Source organism: Pithys albifrons, chromosome 15 (genome assembly GCF_047495875.1).
Source record: "Pithys albifrons albifrons isolate INPA30051 chromosome 15, PitAlb_v1, whole genome shotgun sequence".
NCBI lineage: Eukaryota > Metazoa > Chordata > Aves > Passeriformes > Thamnophilidae > Pithys > Pithys albifrons.
The window spans coordinates 9768676-9793575 of NC_092472.1; the positions used below are offsets into that span (position 1 = coordinate 9768676).

Below are 24900 nucleotides of genomic sequence, written 5' to 3' on the forward strand. Positions count from 1 at the left end.
TGGAACTGCCTGATGAGGCCGCTGGTTGCCTAAGTAACAGGAAAAACTAAAAAAAAAATTTTCTCTCTTTTTTTCTCTATTTGCTCATAAAAGCTTGAAATTTTTTTAATGCCTCTTCCTGCTAAATAACTTGAGTGATACAAGCTGATGTATCTTGAAAGAAAGATCAGAAACATGATTTTCAGTTATAACAGGAGAATTATGAAGGGTTTTCTGGTTGGGATGTTTAATTTCCTGTGTACTTTGCTCTGCATACGGGATGCTGCAGCAAATGCTTTAGTGAAGAGCTGCCATCTGGCTGGTGAGATAGGCCTTGCCGTGGTGGCTGTGGGTAATTCAACCACTTTCCCTCTTCCTCTCTGATAACTTGCGTTTGCTTTTGTCATTCAAAATAGCCCCACACTCACCACACCTCCTGTTAACACAGCCATCGTTCCACTGTTGAGCTCCAACCAGTGTGACACCCCTTCATGTGCTGTGTTTGAGTTCATTGCTGTTTATGACAACATGAAGATTGTGGCACAGTCTGATGCTCTTCAAAGGTCACTTGACAGAAAGCCTCGTAATGCCCAGCAGGAATGAGCTGGCTAAAGGGGATCAGGATGTGTGTGCACAGCTCCATGTCTCCAGGTGAAAGGTCTGGAGAGTCAGTCCTGTGGGGAGCCACTGAGGAGCTGGGGGGGGCTCAGCCTGGAGAAAAGGGGGCTCAGGGGGGACATTCTTGCTCCCTGCAACTCCCTGACAGGAGGGAGGACACAGGTGGGGGTCAGGCTCTGCTCCCAGGGAACAGGTGACAGGACAAGAGGAAACAGCCTCAAGCTGTGCCAGGGGAGGTGCAGGTTGGACATCAGGAAGAATTTCTTCATGGGAAGGGTTGTCAGACATTGGAAGGGGCTGCCCAGGGAGGTGGTGGAGTCCCCATCCCTGGAGGTATTTAAGGAATGACTGGACGTGGCACTCAGTGCTCTGGTCTGGTTGACAAGGTGGGGATCGGGCACAAGTTGGACTCAAGGATCTTGGAGGTCTTTTCCAACCTAAGTGATTCTGGGATTCTTTGGAGTCAAGAAGCAACACCTCCTCATCCTTGGAGCTCTGGCCTGGCCTTCAGGAGGTGTGGAGTGCTGGTAAGGAGGGGATAGCATTGTAAAGTCTCTTCTGATACCAGTAATCATCTTCTGTACTTTAATCAATGTATCTGGTCTTAAAAGCCATTGAGTGGTAGGATATAGGACTTGAGAGTCTTAGGCATGTTTTTACCAGTATGAGTGGAAGAATGGAATTACTGATGAGGTTTATGGTAACCTCTTCTTACATTAACAGTTTGTTATAAACTGTTTCTCCATCTGTGGTGGGACTGTGGGATTCTATTGGCGAGAGGTTTCCTCTACTGTCTCTTTTTGCATTTAAATATAGGCCTCCAAATTAGCTGCTGTTGTAGAGGATTTTTTTAATATTGCTTATCTGATTATGATTAAGCAATACGGTGATTATGGCATATACTTTGACCTTGACATTAGTTCAGCTGGGCAACAATATAAATGATGAAGAAATTCCTTAGCAAGCTCATCCCATGGTATTTAAAATGAACTCTTTGATATGCTGTTCTAAAGTAGGAGCATTCTTTTTAAGATACATGGCTTTTAAAGAAAGGTACAAGTTTAGCTGCTTTGGCTAAATTGAAAGGCTGTTGAAGTTTTGGCGTTTGGGTTTTTTTAGGAGCAAACTGCATCGACTTGTTTCTGTGTCCAGAATTTAGTACTGTGACATTTAGCAAATAGATGAGGCGTACAGAATGAAATGAACATTGTGAAACAAAACTGAAGTGTGGGAACTTCAGGCTTTAGTCTGTAAATGGCAAAGAACCATGAAAGGGTTGGATCCAATATAGTTTTGATAAAAGCTGGTTTGCTCTGAGATGCATAAATGGTAGAAGGCTGTAATGAATTGGTATATTTGTCTGGATATCCCTTTTTGTTTTGTTCTCTCACTAAATCTCAGGTCATACATGCCTTGGTGCTCAACCTGTACAAACAGAACAGCATCAAACAGTAGATGTACCTAAAACATCGATCTTTTAGCCCAAGATTTCTACTCGGCGTTTTCATCAACACAAATGATCCTTAAAATAAAAAAAAAAGACAACTTCTATCTAAAAGATTTCTAGCTGAAGATGCTGTCATTGCAGTGGGCTGAGTGACACGGTACATCCCCCAGTTATAATTTTATACTGTAGTAATTTTGCTGATCAAACAGCAAAGTTTAAAACAACTCACTGTCAGCATGAAAAAGCCTCCAACTGAAAAAAAACCCTGCATTTCTAACAAGGAGCAGTTGGCTGTTGTGTGCAGAACTGCCGAGTCAAAGAGGTTTTTTAATATTCTGTAGCTCAAGGACTTGGCTCCTCTTCAAGCATTTCCAGCTCAAAAAGGATGGGTAATTTGGCAAGAGACTGTGCCCCCTCTAGGGGCAAAAATGTGGAAAACTGTTACAGCAGGTAAATTCAAAACGGGAGAAGTGGTTTTTTGGAGTGCGAATAGGTGGGGTTTTTAACCACAGTGAGAAGGGATTTCTGCTATGATCTGGGATCAGCTCAACATCTCAGTTTTCCAGATTGCTGTGTGCAGCAGGGCTCTGGTTTTGGCCTTCTCTTACTCTGAAAATGGTAAGAAAATAGTGCTGCTGCTGCTTTTCTAATACTTGAAATATATTTTATGAAGTCTGTCTCACACTGTGAAAATTTCAGCTTATATTCGATACTTCAGTGTGTGTTACAGTCCTTGAGCTGTGCTGTGCCCTGTGCCATTTGGAGAAGGAGGAAAGCCACACGAAGCCTTGAACACACACAGATTATCCCAAGGAACCTCTCAGGAGTCTGGGGAAATAAAGATCACTCCTGAAACTTCAGGGCTTTGAATGTGGGAGTTACAGATGCTGTACAAATATAAAGTATGTGCTGGGTGTCGTCGCTCTGGTGGTGACTCGGTACGGAGCCACAGAGTTGTCTGACTTGGGTGGTCGTGTTTGTTTGTTCTGGCCATGCTCACTAAAACATGAGTCCTGTATGAAACTGTTTCAGCAATTTTTGGATGTTAGAGAAGTTACAAAATCTTCCTTTCACAGTGGTCTTTGCCTTTTCACAGCTCAGGTTCAGCATCATGTAATTCATCCAAGTGGCATTTTCTAGGTGTACTTGTGTCCTGAACCTCAGACTGTGCTAGCAGAGAAAGAGTCCTCTTTTAAATGACACATGGGAGTACATCATCATCCCTCATCTCTGCTTTTGAAGTTGATCCTTGTTTGTCTGGAGGGAGGGTTGTGTTTGGTTTTCAGGGGATGCTTTTAACTCAACCTCAAGTTTCCATCTGAAAACAAGGTGAAGTGTTCAAGATTTTTGTATCAGTCCTTTAAAGCCTGAATTCAGACTTTATTACTTGGATGGTTTAACAGCAAGGTAAATGCTTCCCAGCATGACCATTTCAGTTTAGATGTGACATGCATTCATACTCATTTTTATCCCTCTTCTCTCCTAAAGGTGCTCTTACAGAGTGTTACGATGAACTGGGCAACCGGTACCAGCTTCCCGTCTACTGCCTTGCCCCACCTATCAACATGATAGAGGAGAAGGGCGACCTGGAGACTCTGGATATTCCTGATCCCCCACCCAATTCAGGGCACGAATGCCAGCTCCGTTTGCGCCTTTCCACAGGCAAAGACCTCAAACTCGTGGTCCGCAGCATGGACACAGTGTACCACATGAAGAGGCGGCTGCACGCCGTGGAGGGAGTGGAGCCAGGCAGCCAGCGCTGGTTCTTCTCGGGCAGGCCCCTGGCAGACAAAATGAAACTGGAGGAGCTGAAAATCCCAAAGGACTATGTGGTGCAAGTCATTGTGAGCCAGCCCTTAGCAAATCCCACCCCAGTGGAAAACTGAATTCTGCTTGTTTATTGATTCTTCTTGTCTCTGTCATGGGGTTTGTTTTCACTGCCCTCTTTTCTTTTGGTTTGTCCTGCTAACGGGTTGGTTCCAGGAAATGACCAGCAAAAATTCCATCTGTGATGGAGATCTGCAAAAACATAAAAATGTAAACTGGCCTCTGGGGTTTGCCTGATCTCGTATTTAACACAACAGCAACCAGAACGGGGCAAAGGAAGGAAGGGGAAGGGAAAAAAGGGAGGGAAAAGATGGTTGTTCACTTAATACAAATATGAAATGATCCTGAAAACTGTTGGTGGTGTCCTGATCCATGAGGCCAGAGCAACAGAGAGCACTTTTATTTAAAAAACAAATAAAAACTAATCAATGTATCCAGTTTCATATCAGCACCACATACAGTTCATGCGAGAATCGCAGCTGCTCTGGGTCGGTCCCACACTGCCTGTTCAGGGGAATCATTTCAGTTGTGACCGAACCCACGTGCTCCAGTGAGGCACCGCCGAGGCACAGCCAGCCCTGGGCAGTGGAGCTGTGCTGGGGGCTCAGTCTGTCCCATGCCAGCGGCTCCTGGGGATGCTCAGACCAAGCAATTGTACATTCCAAGATGGCAACACAGTCCTATGCCATTGCTGGCTCCTGAGCCGGGAATGCAGCTCACCAGAGCCTTAGGCAATAACTTAGTTCATGTGAACTCTCACGTACTGTACTGTAAACTTACCTGCTACAAGACTGACTTAGCCGAAGTTTCCTGGCTGAATGGCACTTGAGTCTGTGCCTGCTGAATTTCTGTCACTCAGATCATGAAAAGAGGCTTTGATCAGATGAGCTGAGGTGAGCAATGCTGACCTGTCCTTGAGCAATAGGTGCATCATCTTTGTCCAACAGCACTGGTGTAAATAGGTCCAGGTTAAACTGCAGTTACATCCAAATGCAATAGATTGCAGCTTCCCATGCTTTCCTAAAGGGCACAAAGCATGGAAGATTGCGAGGAGGACACAATAGCACACAGTTTTCAGCTTTTAGTGTGTCATTGGAAGCAGCAGCAGCCGGTCTTCTAGCTGTGGTGACTCCAGCCAGGACAGCTGGAGTTGTCCTTACCAGCACGTACCCATGGCCTGGAGTGTGGCTGTGGAGTTTCACAGCCAGTTCTTTCCCCTCAGAGTGTAACAGGGGCTCTTTCAGCAAATGACAAATCCTTTTGTAGTCTCTAAAATCTGAGCCAGAGCACGTTGGGGTGGGGGGAATCGAGTAGCTTGTTGCCTCAGTTGAAGATGCCCTGTGTTGCTGTGACTGCTCTGCACCCCTGTCTGGCAACGCCTTTGGTTGAGATCAGTGCCCTGTTCCTTTTAAACATGATTTCTATTTGCTTGCATTTTAAGCCATCACTGAAATGAGTTCACTTCTTCCAAAGTCAAATGTGCTATTCATGTGTGAATAGCATGTTTTTATTGGTTTCTGTCTTCCCTCTCTGAATTAATGGTGTAAAGCTACAGTTGTCACAGCTTTCTCATCCACTCGTGAAACTGGTGAGTTACACTGAAGATTTTAAACTTGTTACTTTTGCTTCTTCATTATTTCCATAAAAGTCAGTTTCTTGAACTCAGAGGGAGTTACTACACCACAACTATCAGTGTAGAGCTAGGACAACCAGAGGTCACACAGCACAAGTCTTTCCCAGCAGGTAGAAGCAAAATTTCTGTCAATGGTCAGGAAACAGATCCACATTTTATGTGCACCTCCCACCTTACCCCACACAGCTCCAGCTTTCTTTTTGGTCCTTGTGTTGTATCAAGCCTATGTTTTTTTCTGACAGCTCCTTTAGCCTCACTTGAATATGGGATGCCTGAAGTGCAGTGGCAGAGTAAAGGAAAATAAGTTCCCCATTCTTATAAACACCAAAGTGACTTGGGTTCTTTTTGTTGTTTTTTTCTTTTTTTTTAATGAGAGCAAAGCTGGTAAATACTAATCTATAACATGTTTTCTGTTGTGGAGTTTTTTAAAGACAAATATGATTTACTGCACTGGGTTGTTGCAGCCAAATCTCTTGCATTCCAGTGGAGGAAAAATATTTGATACATAAACAAGTCAAAAATCTCTTGGATTTTCTCTGGGCAAAGGATGGTTTCATGCCAGGAAGATACTACTCATAAGGCATAACTTACATATCTGCATAAGTGGTCTTCATTATGTCATTTCCCTGCAGGCCCTTCTGGAAGGGGGGAAATTGTGACATATTAAGGAAGAGCAAACCAGAGTGACAATTCTGGAACTGTGAACACTAAAAACATGATTTCCTTAGTTTTTAGGCTACCTTGTGTTGAATTTTTCCTATTTTCATTCAGGCAGTTGAAACCAGGTGCTTTTTTTGAGAATACAGTGTGTAGGGGCTGGGAGAGCTCCTTCTTTTCTTCTCCCTGCTCTTAGTTGGAAAAGGTTCAGTTTTATCACACTGTTATAGATGACCATGTTTTATATTAACTTCTTTTATGGCAGGGAGAAAGGTGATGATCTGAAGGCCATGTTGTGATTGGCTTTTGAGTAGAACAGAGACTTGGTTCATGAAAATTCTCTTTTCTCTAACAGCCTCCCCCTCTCCTTAGTCACATATCAAAAACTGAAAGAGTTCAATGGTAAAGTACTTTCAGAGGTGACAGTGAAGACTTTGAACCTCCTATAAAATGACAGAGGTACTAAGCACATACCTTGTAGAAACAAAGTTTTACAAGATTTATGTTGGGAAATAATTTTAAATTTCAAAGTATATATTGAAAGTATCACTAGTGAAGGTGTACATGCATATGGCGTTTTGGTTGACATGTCCACTATAGAACTACAGGAGAGAACACTCATTTCTGTCTCTGAAATGCCTTGTCTTTGCCCTACAAGGTGGGCTTTGGTGCAAATGCCAGTGCAAGGGAGTGGGCTGGGGCTCCTGCAGGATGTGTTTCGGGGCCAGAGAGGGTCTCCCATGTGCCTGAGGTAGGGAGTGCAGGCTTGTGTGAGTGCAGAGCAGGCATGGCTCAAGTGAGACTAACCAGATACTCAACCTCTGGCAGCCCCAGTGGGGACTGGTACAGGTCTGTGTGGTGGACACCAGTAGCTGCCCAGGGGAGGGTTGATAACAGCACACAGGTGTGTGCATCCCTGTTTTGCAGCAGGAGGATGTTGGCAGTATGGCCTGGGCTGTGTTTTGGCACTGGGTGTGTTGGGTACAAGTGAAGCAATGCAACAGGCTTTTTAACACACACCACCAATGCCAAATACAAAGTGAGGAGGAATAGGTTTGGGGGGATTTTATTCATTAGACCCATCAGCCCTTTGTGCCATTCCTGATTAGCTCTGGCTGTGAACTGATGTCAGTAGATAACCTTTTTTACAGTGTTAGTGACAGGTCTGACAAAATTCAGATTTTTATACTCCCTATTGTTGCTTCTGCCTGACACAGAAGTAATGACCTAATGAAAGTCCACACTCTTGAACAGCTTGAAGGGCAGAGAGGCTTGAACACATAAAGTCTGATGGAGCCAGGGAGCTCCAGAAGAGGCGCAGGTGTTGCAGGTACATTGCTTGGTGCAGTGCAGAAGGATGCTCAGGGTCTTCCACAAACAAGTGTCAGCTGCTCCTTTAGAGCATCCAGCTCCCAAAATGTCACTGACTGCCTTGGCTCTTGGTGCATCACAGTTTATTGGTGTCTTCTGCAGAAAACACAGCTTGGAAGATAGAGTTTTCTGAAAGCCTTGCTTCTCAGGAGCTGGGAAATACTTGGGAAAATGAAATAGTGTGAGTTGGTGGTGTAATAGATTAGGTTTGTTAATAGACACCCCAATGCTGAAAGTAAGGGTAATAACAACAAAAACCCTCACCTCAGGAGCAACCAAACAAAACCCAGCTCCTCTTTGCCTTCCACACAAAGTTCCTAGGTTGCTTTGGGGAGGAGAGGAAAGAAGGATTCTTTGGAGCAACAGGGCAACCCATGGCACTGTGCATAACCTTTGGTGAAGCAGATGATCGATTGATAAAATGTTGCTGTAGTGTGATGTGCTTCTGCATATATATCTATTGCTAGTAAATAATGTAAAACCTTCTTTAAAAGTATTAAAAAAATACTCTTTGTTACAATGGTGGGATGCTTTTAGCCATGGAGTTTTGAAAGCATTTTTGCTGTGTAGGTGTTGACAAAGTGAATGCTGAACATTTTACCATGTCTATGATGCTTCAGAAGCACAAGTGGCAGCTGTGTTTCTGACAAACTTTTCTATGTCACTGTACATACATCCAGGACCCTGCACCTTATGCAGAGAATGTTTACATTTAAAAACAAACAACTAATTTTTTTTTGCTTTTCCCCTGTGCTACTCAAATCCTGTTACTTTGAAATGAAAGTAGTCTCTGTTAGAAAAAGGGGTTTTTTTTTCTCTGCCCTTCACCACTTCCTGCTTAATCAGCTCTCTCCTGGTTGGTGGCTGGAAGCTCTGGGACATCTTGCACTCTCCTGCAGTGGGATGTAGAGGTGTTTTACAGAAAGGCATTTTGGAAAACGCACTTTGGGTGGAGGATGAGCTTTGTACACTCTGCAACTTCCTTGGAAAACAGCAAAAAGTGTGTGTCAAACCCACTAGATGTTGGTGGTCTGCCTTGCAAGTTCACTGGGAAGCCTTGGATTTGACTTCCCAGCGTCTGCACTTCTGTTTTCTCCCCAAGATGATGAATGTCCTGCTGTCCTATTGCAGCTACAAACACTTCTGTTGGTTAATGACTGTATATACAAGTCTGCCTGCTAAAAGACTTCCCTTTCCATGAAGTGTTTTTGATTGCTCTGTTCTGCAAATGGCTCTCCTCTTCCATATTTCATCCACTCCATAGCTGCGCGTGTGTTGCTCTTGTCCGTAGGAGCTGGAGCTGGAGCTCTCCTTCCAAAGGGAGATTCCTGTCACTGAGCCTACACAAGTCAGGCAGCTGGAAGATGAGATGTTTTAACCAGCAGACTTCTTACCATGGACTTTGAGACTTTTTACAAATGTGTCTGTTGGACTCTCCATGAAAAAGTGTGTTCCTGCCCTCCAAGCAGGACCACATGTTGGGTATTTATCCAGTAGAACTCTGTATATTTTACAGAGGAAAACCATTCGATCAGAGCCATGGGGCAAATAGAGAACTTAAAATCTTGACTCCTGCCTTAAAACCTTTAGTTCATCTTGAGCTCCAGAAATTCTGCACCTGCTCATTCCCAAGTCCCTTTTTTTCTTTAGGAAATTGGAATCCAGTCAAAGGCTGAAGACAGTTTAAGGCAATTGAAAACAAAATAAATCTGAGCTGATGTCTTTATTAAAATAACTAACTGGTCTTGGATTAAAAACCCTATTTGTGCCTCTGAAGTCCAGGGAATGTTTCAAAAGTGGAGGTGGATGTGAGCAATGATGGAAAGGACTGCGTGAGTTGGCCACGTGTGACACTTGCTTTCGTATGCTCGGAGCAAGAGACTTGGGTTTGTGTCCTCTCTGCCTCATGGGAATGGCTTTCAAAGATGGCTGGTACCATCAAATTTGTACTTCTTGAATAAATACCTTCATTTTTATGGTAAAAACTTTGTATGCATTTTGTTTGTGTGTACTATGTGACAAACATTCCTATTCCATAGGATGTGGTGCTGGATTTGGTACTGACACAGGAAACACACCACTCCAGCCCACAGGGAAACAGGCATGAGGGAATTCCGGTGACACGACCATCTCTTTCCCCTGTAAATTTATGAAGACTTTTGGAATCAAATCTACCGCTTGTGTAAAATGGGCTTTTTAAACATTTTCCCCTTCCTGGCTTCTGCTGTCAGTGAAGAATTCTAGACCAATATAAAGCCTACTGTGAACATCAGGCAACTTCTAAACTGTATAATGTATTTTTATATTGTACCTCTGGTCCTTGGTTGACACATCAAATGTTGTCTTCAGACTGATAAATTATGTGATTTTTTTTTAATCTAGGGAAGATCTCTTACCACTGAGAGCAAACCATCCTGAACTTCTATTGGAAATGCTGGACAAATTTCCTGTATTTAAAAAAAAACAACCAAAGACAACAACAACAAAAGAGAAACTTTTTTTCTTCCCCTGCATTTAAAAAATAAAAATAATTCTGGCAATGTCATGCCTTAAAGAATAATCTCAGTGTTGTTTTACCTCCTTAAATCTCTTCAGTAGGGCTTTTAGTTCTGAGCTGGAACACTACAACTTTTCCATTACCTCTGATACCCTAGAGAGACACATTTTCGTTTTAATTTTGGTGCGTGACAGTGTTTTATCTTGCAAATAAGGTGTGCAATCCGTGGAGAATGCAGGGCCTGGAGAAGTGCTCAGACATCCAGTGTGAGCCTCCTTTGCTGTCTGTGAATCAGTTTCTGGCTCCTTGGTGAATAAAAATAATGGATCTGTGTAATTGTCCTGTAATTACATTAACTGACATGTTGTCTTAATTCAGGTCACCACTTTTGTAGTCTTGATTAACTACTAAAGGTATCAGAGGAGTAGGAATAATTCTTTGTAGGCCACTTTGGCATAATGTTATCACAGCTAAGTATTTCCATTTTTATTAATACCTTAGGGTAATTTCACAGTAGTATTTGTGATGTGAGTTACAAACAAACCATGATTTTTCCTGGATATTTTTCCCTCATATACATGAAAAAATATATATGTATAATTTTTATTCCTTTTATATGTGACTGTGTACATATAATGTCTTTTATCTATACATACTTTCATTTTTAATACATAAAACAAGAGGTGGAAATCATGTCATAGAATCATAGAATGGTTTGCATTGGAAGGGACCTTAAAGATGATCTTTCCATGGGCAGGGACACTTTCCACTAGACCAGGTGCCCTGTCCAACCTGGCTCTGGACTCTTCCAGGGATGGGGCAGCAACAGGTTCTCTGGGCAACTTGTGCCAGGGCCTCACCACCCTCACAAGGAAGAATTTCTTCCTAATATCCAATCTAAACCTACTCTCTGTCAGTCTGAAGCCATTCCCCTTTATCCTGTTGCTTCAGGCCCTTGCAAATAGTCTCTCTCCATATTTCTTGCAGGCTCCCTTCAGGTACTGGAAAGCCACAATTAGGTCACCCCAAAACTTCTCTAGAAGTTGCAGAAGAGGTGCTCTATCCCTTTAATCTTCCTGGTGGCCTCCTCTGGTCTCGCTCCAACATGTCCATGTTCTTCCTGTGCTGAGGACTCCAGAGCTGATGTTCCATGACATGCTGTGACTAGTGAGGTGTTTCTACCCCATGGTGAGTTACACCCTCACTCTTGACCCTGTGCCACACTTTCCATTGCTTTCTGCTGGCTAAAGTTGCATCCCAGTTTGGCTGATGTGCCTGTTCCTCTTGGCCCATGCTCCTCCAGACCAGTGCTGTGTTAGGACCCAGTGCTGGGCTCCAGAGACAGCACTAAGGGAAATGGTCTCTAACCATGAACCCGACTTGTTGCTGCTTTCGCTGGGACAACACCCCTGGTCCCTGCAGCATCCAGAGGTGCTCTGGATGCTGTAGTGAGTATCTGGGGTTGGCTGGTCCCTCCAAATCTGGGCTAAAAATAGCAAGGTAACTTATGGAAAAGGCACTGAGCTCTCACTTCAGCCCTGCAAAGAGTAGTTTGTTGTGTTCTCTGAATAATCCCGGAAAGCTGGGATTTAAGCCACGAAATTTATTTTCTCTGGACTCAGAGCAGTTGCAAAGGTCTGAGAAGTGGGATGCCACCCTACAGACATGCCGAAACCTCTTCGTGGGAGGTTTCATAGGAGGCCACAGGAGGCACTTGGGGACTGGAATTTGCTAATCTAGTTAGTCCTTTGTGCTGCTTCATTAGGGGAACTCTTATTGGGAGTGAGTTTGTAGAAGGCTCCGTGTTGTGTGATGGGCTGTGTGTAAGGTGAGAGGGGAAATAAATTCACTGAGCTGCTGTGCCCAGAGGGTAAACAGTCAATATTTAGCAGGAGAAATGAAACTACCTCTTTTGCCTTCTCTCCACATGGCCTTAATTAGGTGGTTTTGTTAACAAAGCAAACAGCGTTTCCTGTTGCTGGGCTGTTACTCAGGAGTGCAGCAGTGCAGATGGGAGCTGCCCGTGCCCAGAGCACGTAGTGGGGAATATGGAGCAGAAAGGAGCCACTGTGAGTGGCTCCAGCCTTGGAGAAACCAGCCTGGCTCTCCCCGTGTCTGAATGCAGCCAAACAGCAGCACAGAGAAGGAAGGCAGGGGAGAAGAAGGGCTTGTCTCCAAAACACCCAACAAGACGCTACTGCAGTACGGTGGGACGGTAATGCCAACATCAGGTTTAGTCCTGGGGAGAGCTGTGAGGATGAGGCTGAAGTCCAACTTGTATCAGTCCCTCCTTGGATACAAGTCTCCAGTGCTCACCCTGAAGAAAAGGAACTGCTTTGCTGCAGCTCTGTGATTTATTCACTTTCTAGAAGTTTGGTGCATCTCTGTGGTGGGTGTAAGCTGAGCCCAGGAGACAGAAGCATGAGGCTGTGTTGTTCCCATCTGGGTAAAGGGTTCTTGTGAATCTGTTAGGAGCAGGCTGGTCCTGCTGGGAGGCTCTTCGTGATTCCCCTCCTTTTCTTATTGTCGTTTGTCAATGCAGAAGACTGCAAACATCTTGAATTCCCTGTAGTTCAGTTGCTAGTTTTGGAGAGGAGATAGTTCTCATCTTAGTAGGCCAGCCCTGCCTACCATGAACAGTTATTTCAGAGAAAGACCCCAAATCCAGGCTCTCGTCCCCTTCTCCAACTTGCTTGTTTCCCAACTGACTCAGGAGAAATTGATTCCAACTGATTGCCTCAGGCTCATCCTGAATATGTTACAAGCTAATAGGGCACCTCCCTGGCACATGGCTGCTGCTCTGCCATTTGTAATAACTTGCAGATGTTGGAGTGATTCACAACATCTGGAGGTACCGAGTGGCTGGGGGAGCAGGGAGGTGCCTTCATGGCTGGGTCACAGCCACACTGCTCCTGCTAAAAGTGGCCTTTTAACCAGGCAGCCTGAAGATGAAAGCACAGGGTCAGTGCAACTTGGGGCTGGAACAGCTCATTCCAGGAAAATATTGTATGAGCATTAGAGAACTATCCACAGGATGGGAGTTTTGATACCTCACTGCACCACTAAACCACACAGGAAATGGGCTGCAAGCCCTGCAGGGCTGAGAGGTAAAACAACTACTGCCTGTAACAAATAATTAGAGAGGATACTGGTGGTGGAACTCAAAGGAGAAGAATTATCCATAAACACAATAACCCAGGAAGCTGGCAGCAGAAAGGAGGAGCAAGTGAAGTGATCTCCCTTGGTTCCTAATGCCTGTCTAGGTAAAAATGTGCTCCTAGAGCATGCTGAGATGGTGGAAGTCAAAAGGATAGTGTGGATCTGTGACAGTATTAACTGTGTGTTAATACAGATTCACTCCCAGAAGATCATTAATCAGAGGGCAGGGAGGGATTTGAACGAGCAACAGTGACTAGACAGGGACAAAGGTGTGCAGATTGGTAAGGGGCGTGTGCCTGTACCTCTGTAAGGAGGGGAGGTGCTGTGACCAACTTTGCTCCCTTTCTGATTGCAGGGAATGGGTGAAATTCCTATGGACTCTCCTGGGTACCTGGAGCTGGTGCAAGGTCAAAATGAAGATCCATCACAGAATAGAGCAAGCTTCTCCTGGGGCTCATATCTGACACAGACATAAACCAGGGTATGGTACTAGGAGTGTTCCTAGAAGGAGTTTCAAGTCCAAGTGTACCACACCAAAGTACCTCCCTGACCATAGCCCTGAGAATGGACTGCAAAGAGCTTGGAAAATAATGAGAAGCCACAAACGAATTCAGAAGAAAATGACGTAAATAAAGGCCCTTCTGCCAGCCCTGCCCACCTCCTCCCATTACAGTCTCCTCAGACAAAGGATTATGCCCAGTTTACCCCAAAAAATTATTTCTTCCTGCTGATACCTTATTGTTAAAATATTTTTAATTCAGACAGTGCAATAAGTCGTCAAAGACCTGCTTCTAGAATCAACAGGAAGAAAACCCAGGTTTCAGAGAGAAGCAACTGTAAGCTGCAGTACCGAATTAATTCCAAGGATTAATTTTGAATTTAGGGACATTTTCATGGCCTGTCTTTTGACTGTAATTTTTAAAATTTTACCTCATTTCCAGAAATATCAAATCACTTGAATATCTTCTTATGTTCCTTTTTCATGGGGTTGAAGAGGAACCTTGTGGCTTCAAACTCACTAAAACCAATAAAAATTATTAATATTGTCCACATCGATGTCTCACAGTTTAAAGGCAGGTCCCCTATGCTGGTGGATGAACTGCTTTCTGAGATAATCGTGTTTCAGGGCAAACAGATTTAGAAACAGATGATAAGCACTGGTTTCCTGCTTTGAAAGAATACGTGGCATATCAACCAGTGCTTGCATCCAGAGAATAAAGGTGACCTCCTGCTTGTTACACTCGCAGGAAATACCAAAATCCTGGTGTTTCCTGCCATGGAGCCTCACAGCTGCTGCTGGCTGGGTTTGGGCTGTGCCGGGGAGAGCTACTGACAGCCAGCCATGCTCTAAAGCTGCTTTCATAGAGTCGTAGAATCACAGAATGGGTTGGGTTGGAAGGGACCTTAAAGATATCTCATTCCAACACCCCTGCCATGGACAGGGACACCTTCCATTATTCCAGGTTACTCCAAGCCCCATCTACCTGGCCTTGGACAGTTCCAGGAATGGGGCAGCCACAGCTTCTCTGGGCAACCTGTGCTGGGACCTCACCACCCTCACAGGGAAGAATTTCCTCTTAATATCCAATCTAAACCTATTCTCTGTCAGTTTGAAGCCATTCCCTCTTGTCCTGTTGCTTTAGGGCCTTGTAAATAGTCTCTCTCCATCTTGCTTGTCAGCTCCCTTCAGATACTGGAAGGCCACAATTAGATACCGATTCTCCTCTCCAGGCTGAACAATCCAAATTCTCTCAGCCTTTTCTGACAGGAGAGCTGCTCCACTCCTCTAATTGTCTTGGTGCCCTCCTTTGGACTCACTCCAACAGGTCTATGTCTTCCTTTGAGAGGTCCTTTTCCATCTCTCCCACATGTTCTTCTCTCTTTCTTCCCTAAGTCCCATGGGCCAAAAACAACAGCTGAAAACAGATGCTCTGCTCTCTTCCCCACTGGTAGCCACAGCTGAGCGCTTTGTTTTTGAACTCCTTGCTTAGAGGGGCAGTATGAGCTGGGAGAAGTGTTTAGATGGTTCCTACCTGGCAGCAGGTCCAGGTTTTGATTTATCCCAGCGAAGCAAGGTTGGTATTAACATGGAGACTGCTCTTTTTCCTGCTTTCCTCTTCAATACAGCAGCATTGCAGCCACATCCAGACTCAGGGACCTTCTCCATCTCTTACACACCATGAGCAAAGATCAGCCTCAATGAGCCAATTCCCATTATGTGATGTTGGACAGTGCAGGTGTCCCTGTACTGACTCCAGGACTCGCAGGTTGTGCAGGTCATGGGACAGGAGGATGCAAACCAGCACACAGAACTCACTAAAGCAAATCCTCCCCCTCACATTTCAGTATAGTGAGTTGAACAGCAGCGTAATCTGATCTTTATTCAGGTTGGTCACATCATGGAGAAAGCAATAAAACTGCAGATCAGGAGAACAGTGAGCTCTCAGTCATCATCTGCACAAAGCTGAGAGAAATAATTAGCAGGATTTATTTTTTTTAAATGCCCCCTGTTCCCTGACAGGTTGCACAGGCAATTAACATGCAGAAACAGACAAGAGATACTGCTCAGAATTCATAGAACAGTATTAATAAGATGGGCTGATTTATGAGAGAGACATGTGATTTCTGCACAGAGACAATGTACAGTGCTCATTGTTGTCTGCCTGTCTTCTTTTCCTGTCTGCTTTTCCTGTCTTCTTTTATTCTTCTTTTCAACATCACACCTGGAAGAAAAAAGGACTTTTCCAACAAACCAGAAACATTGGGAAAAAAGAACCCATTTTTCCTTTGGAGGTGTCAGTTTTAATTCATGATCCACTAACACTTATTTTTAGTCCTATCTAATCATCACCAGTGCAGAGGAAGAGCCAAACCTCCACATCCAGAATTTCAGTCAAACTTACCCAGGTGCAAACAGAAAACAAACAGCCCCTGCTAAAAAATCTGCAGACTGATTTGATTCTGCTACCCTTAAATATCTGCCAGGGGAGGAACCCATGGAAAGAGGGATCGTTTGAGCTGGAGCATGATGGGGTCTTGCTAAAACATGACCAGAGACTGAAGAACCTCAGGCATGGTGTGGGGAAATGGTGAACTTGTGGATGAGGGGCTGCAAACGGCCTCATGTGGAGAGCACTCTTGGCAAGAAACCAAGCTGCTCTCTAACATGGAGCAAGGTCAGGTTGTGGAAAGGATTACATGAGAGATTGCTGCAGTACTCAGGAATTAGCTTCAGTGAGCCTGAAATCCCCTCTTGCCCTGTGTTCCTGGCATCTTGCTTGAACAGCTGTAAGGATCTCCCTCATCACTGGCTGGGGTTTTTCCTGTGTTGATTTTCTGCTTGTTGTGCCAGAACCTGGTTATCGTGTTTGTACAGCACTGGTGAGCCTGACCCAGGGGCTTCACATGCTGCTGTGACATAGGGGACAGGAATACCATAAAATCAAACAGGGTTTTTAGGCTCTTGGACCTTTGTCTGTTTCACAAATAAGGAAGGAGGCAATGGAAGGTGGAAGGGGAAAGAACTATCTTCTATGAGAGCTGAAGTGCATCTCGGTGGCTCTTCACAGTCCCCTGAGCCCCACATATGACAGAAGATGATGCAGGAGTAGCCAGGGCATGATGGAGCAGGGAGGACATGGTGGTATGTGCTGTGTCTGAAAGATTTCTGGGTAATTGCCAAGATCTTATATTAACCAAGCTGCTGATTAATTAGTATTACAGGATGCTGCAGTTATTGGAATATCTGAAGTGCAATATTTGTATTGTCTGTGATCTCTGGTTTTAAATCCCAAGTGATCAGCATTCTGTGTATCGCCTTTCAAAACAGCACACAGGGCCTGTAATTTTAGAGCATTAATGCCAATCTCATGTTTAGGAGTATTTACTGTTAAGATAATTCTTTCAATGAACACTAATGAGCTGGAAATACTCTGCCAGTGCCACAGTGTTTCCTATTGACAAAAAAAAGTCCTTCAACTACACACAGGTACTCCAGAAAACACCCAGAATTCAGCTTTATCTTGGTTGGTTGAGATCTGGTGGAAGACCAGTGAAACAGAATTAGTGCCATGGAAATTACCCCTCACAGCATGAAATTTTTAAAGTAGTTGCCCTGATTCTATTCTATTCTATTCTATTCTATTCTATTCTATTCTATTCTATTCTATTCTATTCTATTCTATTCTTACTCTTGTATTGCCAAATCCATATGTCCTGTCAGATCAGATCCAATTCCTGTGACGTTAGGTGGGAAAAAAGTGCTCTGTATTTTCCAGCTTCTTTCTGTTTCAGGCATATATTTGGGCTGCATTTTCAGTTTGTTTGTCCTACAGCTAAGTGGGGAGAAGGGAAGAAGCAGGTGGATGTGGAAGTTTCTTCAAAAAAGACAGTTGCAATTCTCAGACAGCCACAAATTTCCAGGAATAATAGAAAAACATTCAAATCCCAGAGGGGTTTGGGTTAGAAGGGACTTTAAAGATCATCTCATTCCAATCATTCCATCTCAGTCCATGGGCAGGGACATGTCCCACTAGACCAGCTTTCTTCAAGCCCTATCCAGCCTGGCCTTGAACACTTCCAGGGATGGGGTGTCCACAACTTCTCTGGGCAACCCATGCCAGTGCCTCACCAACAGCATAGTAGAGGAACTGGAGTTTTAAATTCAAGCATCAATATCAGGAAACTTCCAACAGAAACATGAGGAATGACCCTATTTTTTTAACGAAAATATGACAATCGGCCCCATGTTTTAGGGAATGATCTGTCAGGGAACTAATCAAAGCCATATGCTCTCTAAGCAGGAGCCCACACTGAGTTTTGCCGGAATTACCCATCAGGATGGACTGTGCAAACTCCCCCCAAGGTCCTGTGCCCTCGGTTGGGCAACAGGACATAGATGTGGGGCAAAACACAGCCGGTGTGTGGGCGGTGCGGGCATCGCTGGGATGTCAGGGACAACCATCCACCCCGATCGCTCTGGGAAGCACTGAGCCTCTGGGAAGCGGGGCTGCACCGCCGGGGGGTTCCTCTAGATGTCCCCATGCCATACTGGATTTCAAGTCAGTTTTCCAGAGGATTTGAAGTGTCGCCGTGAAGAGGATGCGAACTTCCCACTCGACGCCAAATGGGTCACATCTTCCCCAAAACAAGCGCGCGGCGGGTGCCCGCGGTGCGGATACACTCGAATTACCGCTCATGGGAGTTTTGAAAACAGTTGTGTTCGTCTGTTTTGCCAGGAAGGCGAACCGGGGGGAGCCTCTGTTGCCAAGGCAGTTCGGGATTAGGATTTTGCATGCGGGGACGTGCCTCTGGTCGGACCCCGCGGCGCAGCCCACGAGGCGGAGCAGCCTTAGGGATACTGCGGGCTGGGCACAGGGACCGCTCGGTCCTTCCCTGCTCGGATGTCCTGGTGTTTGCAGAGAGCAACTTGCGCGAGTGTGCCAGAACAGGGAGGGATAAGGGACCCTCTGCCTTGCCCAACAGCGGGGCCGAACAGAGCTGGGCTGTGCCGTGGCCCGCTGAACCGGGCCGGGCAGAACGGGGCTGGGCCGAGCTATGCCCCGGCTGCGACGAGACAGGTAGAGCCGTACTCCGGCTGAGCCGTGCCGGTCTAGACGGACCTGCCCCGGCTGAGCCGAGCCGGGCGGGGCCGAGCTGTAAACGGGCTGAGTCGAGCCGGGCGATGCTGGGCTGTAGCTGGGTTAAGCCCAGCCGGGCCGATGGGCGAACCATGCCCCGGCTGAGCTGAATCGAGCCGTGCCGTAACCAGGCCGATCCGTGCCGGTCAGGGCAGTCCCCGTCGGGGCGGTGCCGGGCGGGCGGAGGGCGCGGGCGGCCAATGGTTCGGCCGCGGCCGGCCCAGCCCAGCCCAGCAGGTGGAGCGGCTCCGGCTCCATGTGCGCGGCTGGAGGCGGTGCCGGTCCCGCCTCGCCGCTCCCCGGGCGCGCAGCGGCTCCGTCCTCCCCCGGGGCCGGCGCGGGACGCGGCTGCGGCAGCTCCCGCAGCAACACAACCCCGCTCCGGCATGGCTTTCGCCAATTTCCGCCGCATCCTGCGCCTCTCTGCTTTCGAGAAGCGCCGCTCCAAGGAGTACGAGCACGTCCGCCGAGACCTGGACCCTGGCGAGGTGTGGGAGGTGGTGGGCGAACTGGGCGACGGCGCCTTCGGCAAAGTCTACAAGGTGGGTGCGCCGCGGGGGCTCCGGGCGGGGGCAAACACCGGGATCCACTCGCTGAGCACACCCGGAGCCGGCTGAGGTGCTGCGGGGTAACCGCTCCCGGGGCTGGGACCGGGGCCGGCTCTGCGCATCCCGTTAGCCTGGAACAGAGGGAAGAGAACTGCGAGTGAGCTGGGATGTGGGAGCGCAACGCTTGGGACGGGGGAAAAGAGGGAGAGAAGCAATTTTTTTCCTTCTTTCCCACCCCCCGTCCTGAATCGCCTGTTTTCAGGGCGATGCTTTTGTAAGGAGACCAGGCGTTCTCTGCCAAGCCCGCCGGTGCAATGAATGGAGGGACGTTTCTTGGAAGTCGGCAGTTCCAGGGCTGTCTCCGACTTTTGTGAGCCTCCAGGGATGACATGATTTGCATCCCTGAGGTCCTCGACGGCAGGAAACTTGGAGGGCGAAGAGGAGTCCAGCTCCTTGAGAGTGGAACATATCCAGTGTTATGAATGTTTAACCTCCATGTTTAGGGATGGAGGTTTCAAAGACCAGACTCCTTGTACTTTGAACTCCAAAGCACCAGAGTTCTTGCTGTCCACAGCTCTGAAATGCTCTATCTCCTCAGCAGCTGAGCGAGGAGAGGGTTGGAGGAGCAGGCTGGGGATCCAGGCTCCTTGGCACGCCTGTGTTACAAACATAGTTTGTAACTGTAAGTGGAAATTAGCTTTTGGGAAGCTGGTGTTTGATGGTATCATTAGGTTGTACGAGAAGGCATTGCATTTGCAGAATTGTGAAAGAAGTAGTGACTAAAGAGAAGGCCAGGAAGGGACGTGGGGGCCAGGTCAGGGCAGAGGTGGTTCACTGCCGTGTCCTGGATTTGGTGTGTTTATTTCCTGTCCTGGATTTGGTGTGTTTATTTCCTGTCTCTATCATGTTATTTGACAGAAACTCTGAAAAACTGGGTACTAATTATCCATTGAGTGGAAGCCTTTGGTGAAGGATGCTGTCTTCTAATAAAATGCAATTCCTAAAAATCATATTTAAATCCCTAGTGTATTTATCCTTCTGAAAGTAGCACCAGTAGAAATCAGTCCTTCTGTTACCAATTTGCTTGGTGTGGTGAGTTGGAAACCCATTTGTATATATCAACATTTGTTCTCCTCCTGGATAATTCCTTGGTTATATTTGCTTAGGTTTCTCAAGCAATGAGAGGAACTAGGTAAATGTGAAATAAGGTAATTGGATTCTGAGATAAATGAAAACTTAGAGGAATAATTGTTTATATACTTTCTATTTTAAACAGGTAAAACATACCAAAGTATGTAACTTTCAGAATAAAGCTATTTTATAGTTGGCTCGTTTGGGTTTTAAGTCTGTTGTTACATTTGAATGCCTCAGCTATTAACTCCAGCCTTACACCAACAAAAACATTGTCAGAGTAACTTTGTGTACTGTAGACTAAGGATGTCAGCCTGTCAGGCAATAACATCCCCTCATCTCCAGCTACTTTCAGCTTCTTTGATCTCCACTTTGACACAAATGAGAATGTAAATGACCCAGTGAACACCATGTGTTTATAACCAGACGAACCATCTCTATAGAACATTCAGGCTTTTGTGGTGTTTTAACATTGTTCATCGGGGTGGGGGTTAAAGTTGTGCCAGAAATGAAAGGGCTATTTTATTCTTTTTAGTAACATTTTAATTCTCCATCTGCTTTGATCTCCTTTCCACCTGCTCTCTATTCTGTCTGGCAAATGGACATGGTTGCTTTTTGAAAACTTCTTGTACAAGAGTTTGTTCGTTCATTTAAGAAGCCAAAATTATTTGAGTGCCTTGTACTATAAAGCTTTATTTCAGGTAATAGCGAGTAGCATCGTTGCAGAGACACAGTTTCCCTCCATGCTAAGGTTTAACCTGCGTATTGTCTTACTTTGTCTTTTTACATCTGGAGCACTACCCTGGGTGGGGATGAGTATAAGATGGGATGTGAAAAAAGAGGCTTGGCTGCCAAAAAAGCTGTAAACAGATGATCTAATTCACTTGTGTTCAAGGGGAACAGAGGTGGCCAGGATTCAGTGAACAATTTGAATCATTCTCTTGTGGTTATTTTAAAGTCAATTTGCTCTTCTCACAAAAGCCATTGCTTAGAGCAAGTCTGAGTATATGGCTCTGAAAGTTTCAGGATGTTTGAATGAAGTTCCTGCCTGTCTTCCGCCCCTTTTCCACACACGGAAGCGTGGGGAGGTGATATGATCTGCCTGTGCCTGCATCCTGCCCTACATACCATATGTTGTACTTGTTCCAAAGGGCCTGTTGTCCCTGAGCAGTGCAAAAAGACAGGATTTGTACACCGAAGAGTCTGACCTGGGTAGGTGTTGTTTTTATGAGGTCAGGTTTGAGCAGGAGGAAGGAGGGCTTGGCTGAGTGATGGTTATTTGGGGTGTTCCTGCCCCACAGAACACTGTCAGGGAGTTGTGTCTTGGACTCCCTGTGCACTCAGCTGAGCAAAGTTGAACTGGCTTGACACAGTGTTTACAAAAGTAGGACAGGTTTCATTTAAATACATATTAATTAAAAACAATGCAATCTGTAGTGGAGTCTGAATTGTACACAGCAGACCTTAAGGAACCCACAGCCAGCAGAAACTACTGGGTTTTCCCTAATTTTGTACAAAGTCTTTTTTCAGCAGAAGAGGCCCTGATTGTATGAGGAAACAGTAGAACGCCTTGCAGAGGGTAGTGAAGCTGAAAGGCAGGAGGGGGTGGAGAGAAACTTTCCTTCTAGTTCTCATTCTATTAATATGTTGGGTTTGGTTGAGTCCAGCAGGTACGGTAAGGACGTAATGGCAGCCCACAGATATCCTTGTGCTGCACGCCAGCCATGCTTTGTTACCCACCTCATCTAAAGCTCATTAAGTCGATGATCTTAAATCCATCATTAGGCCAGCAGTCAAGACTGTGATCTGTGTATGCCAACCTGGGGAGTCTGCAGCCCACCCAGGGTTCTGGGCCTGTAAAAGTTCCTAACTCAGTCCCTTTTCAAACTACCTTAAAAAAACCCCAGTGTTATTTATCTTGAAAAACACCAGAGATACAATTGATAAAATATATTGCTGGGGCTTAATTGGTTTAGAGTTGACATCTGTGTGTGAGTGCAGGGGGGAAGAAGTGGCAGTGGCACTCCTGTGAGCTGCACTTGGGGCTGTGCAGATGCTCAGGCAAAGCGAGCAGTGCTGGCTGCTGTGGGTGAATGCTTGGAGCCATTGAATGACATCTCAGTCCTGCAAAACCCATTAACTGCAGGATTTACTGCTGCAGGTAGTTGCATTAGTGTCAGCAGGAATAGATGCATGAGGGCTCTTCTGGGCATTGAGAACTCACAAGTTGGCAGGGAATGGGCTGGATCCTGCAGATGTGTGAGCTCTGCTGGAGGAAGTCCAGGGACTTGCCATCTTTCTTGTGGTGGGATTGTTTTGCTGCTCTCGGGCCTCTTGAGAAGCTCTATCTCCCCTTCCCAGCACATGCTGATGGGGGCATTGGCTCCCTGATAAGGCCTTCCCATTGCAGGGCGGGGACAGGCTGCCCACAGCCCCCAGCACTGTGAAAAAGGGGGTTTGTTCACTTAAACTTGCCTTCAAACAGCTCTGGAGAGATCCTGCTGAGCCTCAGGCCACAGCGAGTCACAAGCGTGTCTTTTCTGTTGTTCTCCTTTATTCTCTAAGATACGCTTAAAAAGCTGAATTTGGGTTATCTGATCTTTTGTGGTGGTATTAGTGCTGTACATGCTATGGACTAGAAATGTTGTTTTGAAATCTGGGTAATAAAAGACTAATTGTTGGATGTTGTGCAGCTGCCTTAGAAGCCTGGCTGTCACGGCAACAGCCCTGTTTGGAGGCACAGGACTGTCCCTGTCACTTGCAGACCACTCTGCTCATCACCCCAACCTGCACTGCTGGGCTTTTGCATGGGTTGGCTCAAGTGACTCAGGCTCAGCTCTTGTCTTTTTGATTCATGAGGGAATAGGTTTAGATTTAGATATAGAAAGACATTCTGCCCTGTGAGGGTGGTGAGGCCCTGGCACAGTTTGCCCAGAGAAGCTGTGGATGCTCCATCTCTGGAAGTGTTCAAGGCCACGTTGAACAGAGCTCTGAGCAACTTCATCTAGTGGGAGGTTTCTCTGCTTGTGACAGGGAGGTTGAAACAAGATGGTCCTCAAGATCCCTCCCAACCCAAACCATTCTGTGATTGTATGATTTAACTTGTAATTCCTGGAAAGGGTGTCACAGAAAGATGTTAATCTGGTGAGTTAACTTTGGGTAAAAAAAAAAAAAAGGAGGAAGGAAAATAGAGAGGGGGAAGTTTAAGCTGATTGGCACACACAAAAAAATATCAACAGTAGGATCAAATTATGGTCTTGTCCCCTAGTATAGCTGAAGGGTTTTCTTAAAATGTTTTTACTGGGAAGAGGAATGGGAAAGCACTGCTCCTTTACTTAGAGGGCAGTGGCCCAGCAACATTAAACCTGGTTGAACTTTAAACTTGATGTTCAGTTTAAACTCATGGAAACATGTGATGCTCCATCCCTGCAGAAGTCCTGTGCTCTGGGGGCCCATGGCTGTATCAGTGTGACAGGGCAGAGGGATAGATCTCTGTGGCCTAAATATTTTGATAATGACTTCAGTGCCACAGTCCAGAACTTGGCAGTGCTGCAGTCAGTGGGAGCTGTGGGCAACTGCATGGATGAGGAAGCTTAGATGAAGGCTTTGAGCCTTTCACCCTCAAGCACGTGGCAATTGTTCCTTAGAAAAAAACCCTGTCCAGCACATCTCACCATTTTTTAAACATTTTTTTTTAGTGTCCAGTTTCCTTGGAAAAAAAGGCTCTCTGTCTCATCCATGGGGTGCTGCTGTCCGTAAACCTCAGGTTCCCCTTGTGAGCCTCAGGTCAAGCCCTCCTGCCACTGCTGCAGCCTGCGGGTGTGGGTCCCCAGGGCTCTGCCCACCTGTGGTGGGTGACTGTGCTGCCCTCCCATCCTCCAGTACTGCCAGCCTGGCTCAGTCTGAATCCAGAGTGAAAAGGAATGCAGCAAGACAAGCGAAGGCATTTAGAATTATATTCTTTAAAATAATGAAGTAACATTATTTTACAGTATGCACTGGGAAGTGATGGCATGTGTGGGTGTGCCAGGGCTGAGTGCTACCCAGCACAGGCATGGGCTCAGGTCCTGGCCTGAGCATTGCTGCCAAAGCTGCTGTGCTCCCATTGAAGAGGGAGGAAGGCAGTGGCTTTAGGAGTCATGGCTGTATGTGCCACCTCCAGGATATGGGGTTGGAAGGGACAACATGTCCCTTGTGAAGAGCAGAGAGATGGCACTAGTGCTACTGGAGTTGGTATCACTGACTTCTGTCTCCCAGCTGCAGAAAAGCACCTCAGTGCCACCCCCAGAATACTTGCCCTTCAAAACAGGATGCTCTTCCCGTACAACATGTGGAAATCTTCCTGATGTGTTCCCTCCTTATGCAATTCCCTGACACTTACCTGTGCTTGTGTC

At 46.0% G+C, this 24900-nt stretch overlaps 2 protein-coding genes across 2 annotated transcripts in view; both read left to right on the top strand.

Annotated features, from left to right (window-relative positions):
* UBTD2 (ubiquitin domain containing 2) overlaps positions 1-4013 on the top strand; it is a 44300-nt gene extending 40287 nt beyond the window's left edge. The window contains exon 3 of the mRNA XM_071570317.1: positions 3533-4013. Coding sequence (XP_071426418.1) covers positions 3533-3930 — 398 coding nt within the window. The 3' untranslated portion in view covers positions 3931-4013. The remainder of the gene's footprint in view (positions 1-3532) is intronic.
* A 15110-nt stretch (positions 4014-19123) lies between these two features.
* The window catches only part of STK10 (serine/threonine kinase 10), a 46439-nt gene continuing 40662 nt past the window's right edge, over positions 19124-24900 (top strand). The window contains exon 1 of the mRNA XM_071570229.1: positions 19124-19369. Coding sequence (XP_071426330.1) covers positions 19214-19369 — 156 coding nt within the window. The 5' untranslated portion in view covers positions 19124-19213. The remainder of the gene's footprint in view (positions 19370-24900) is intronic.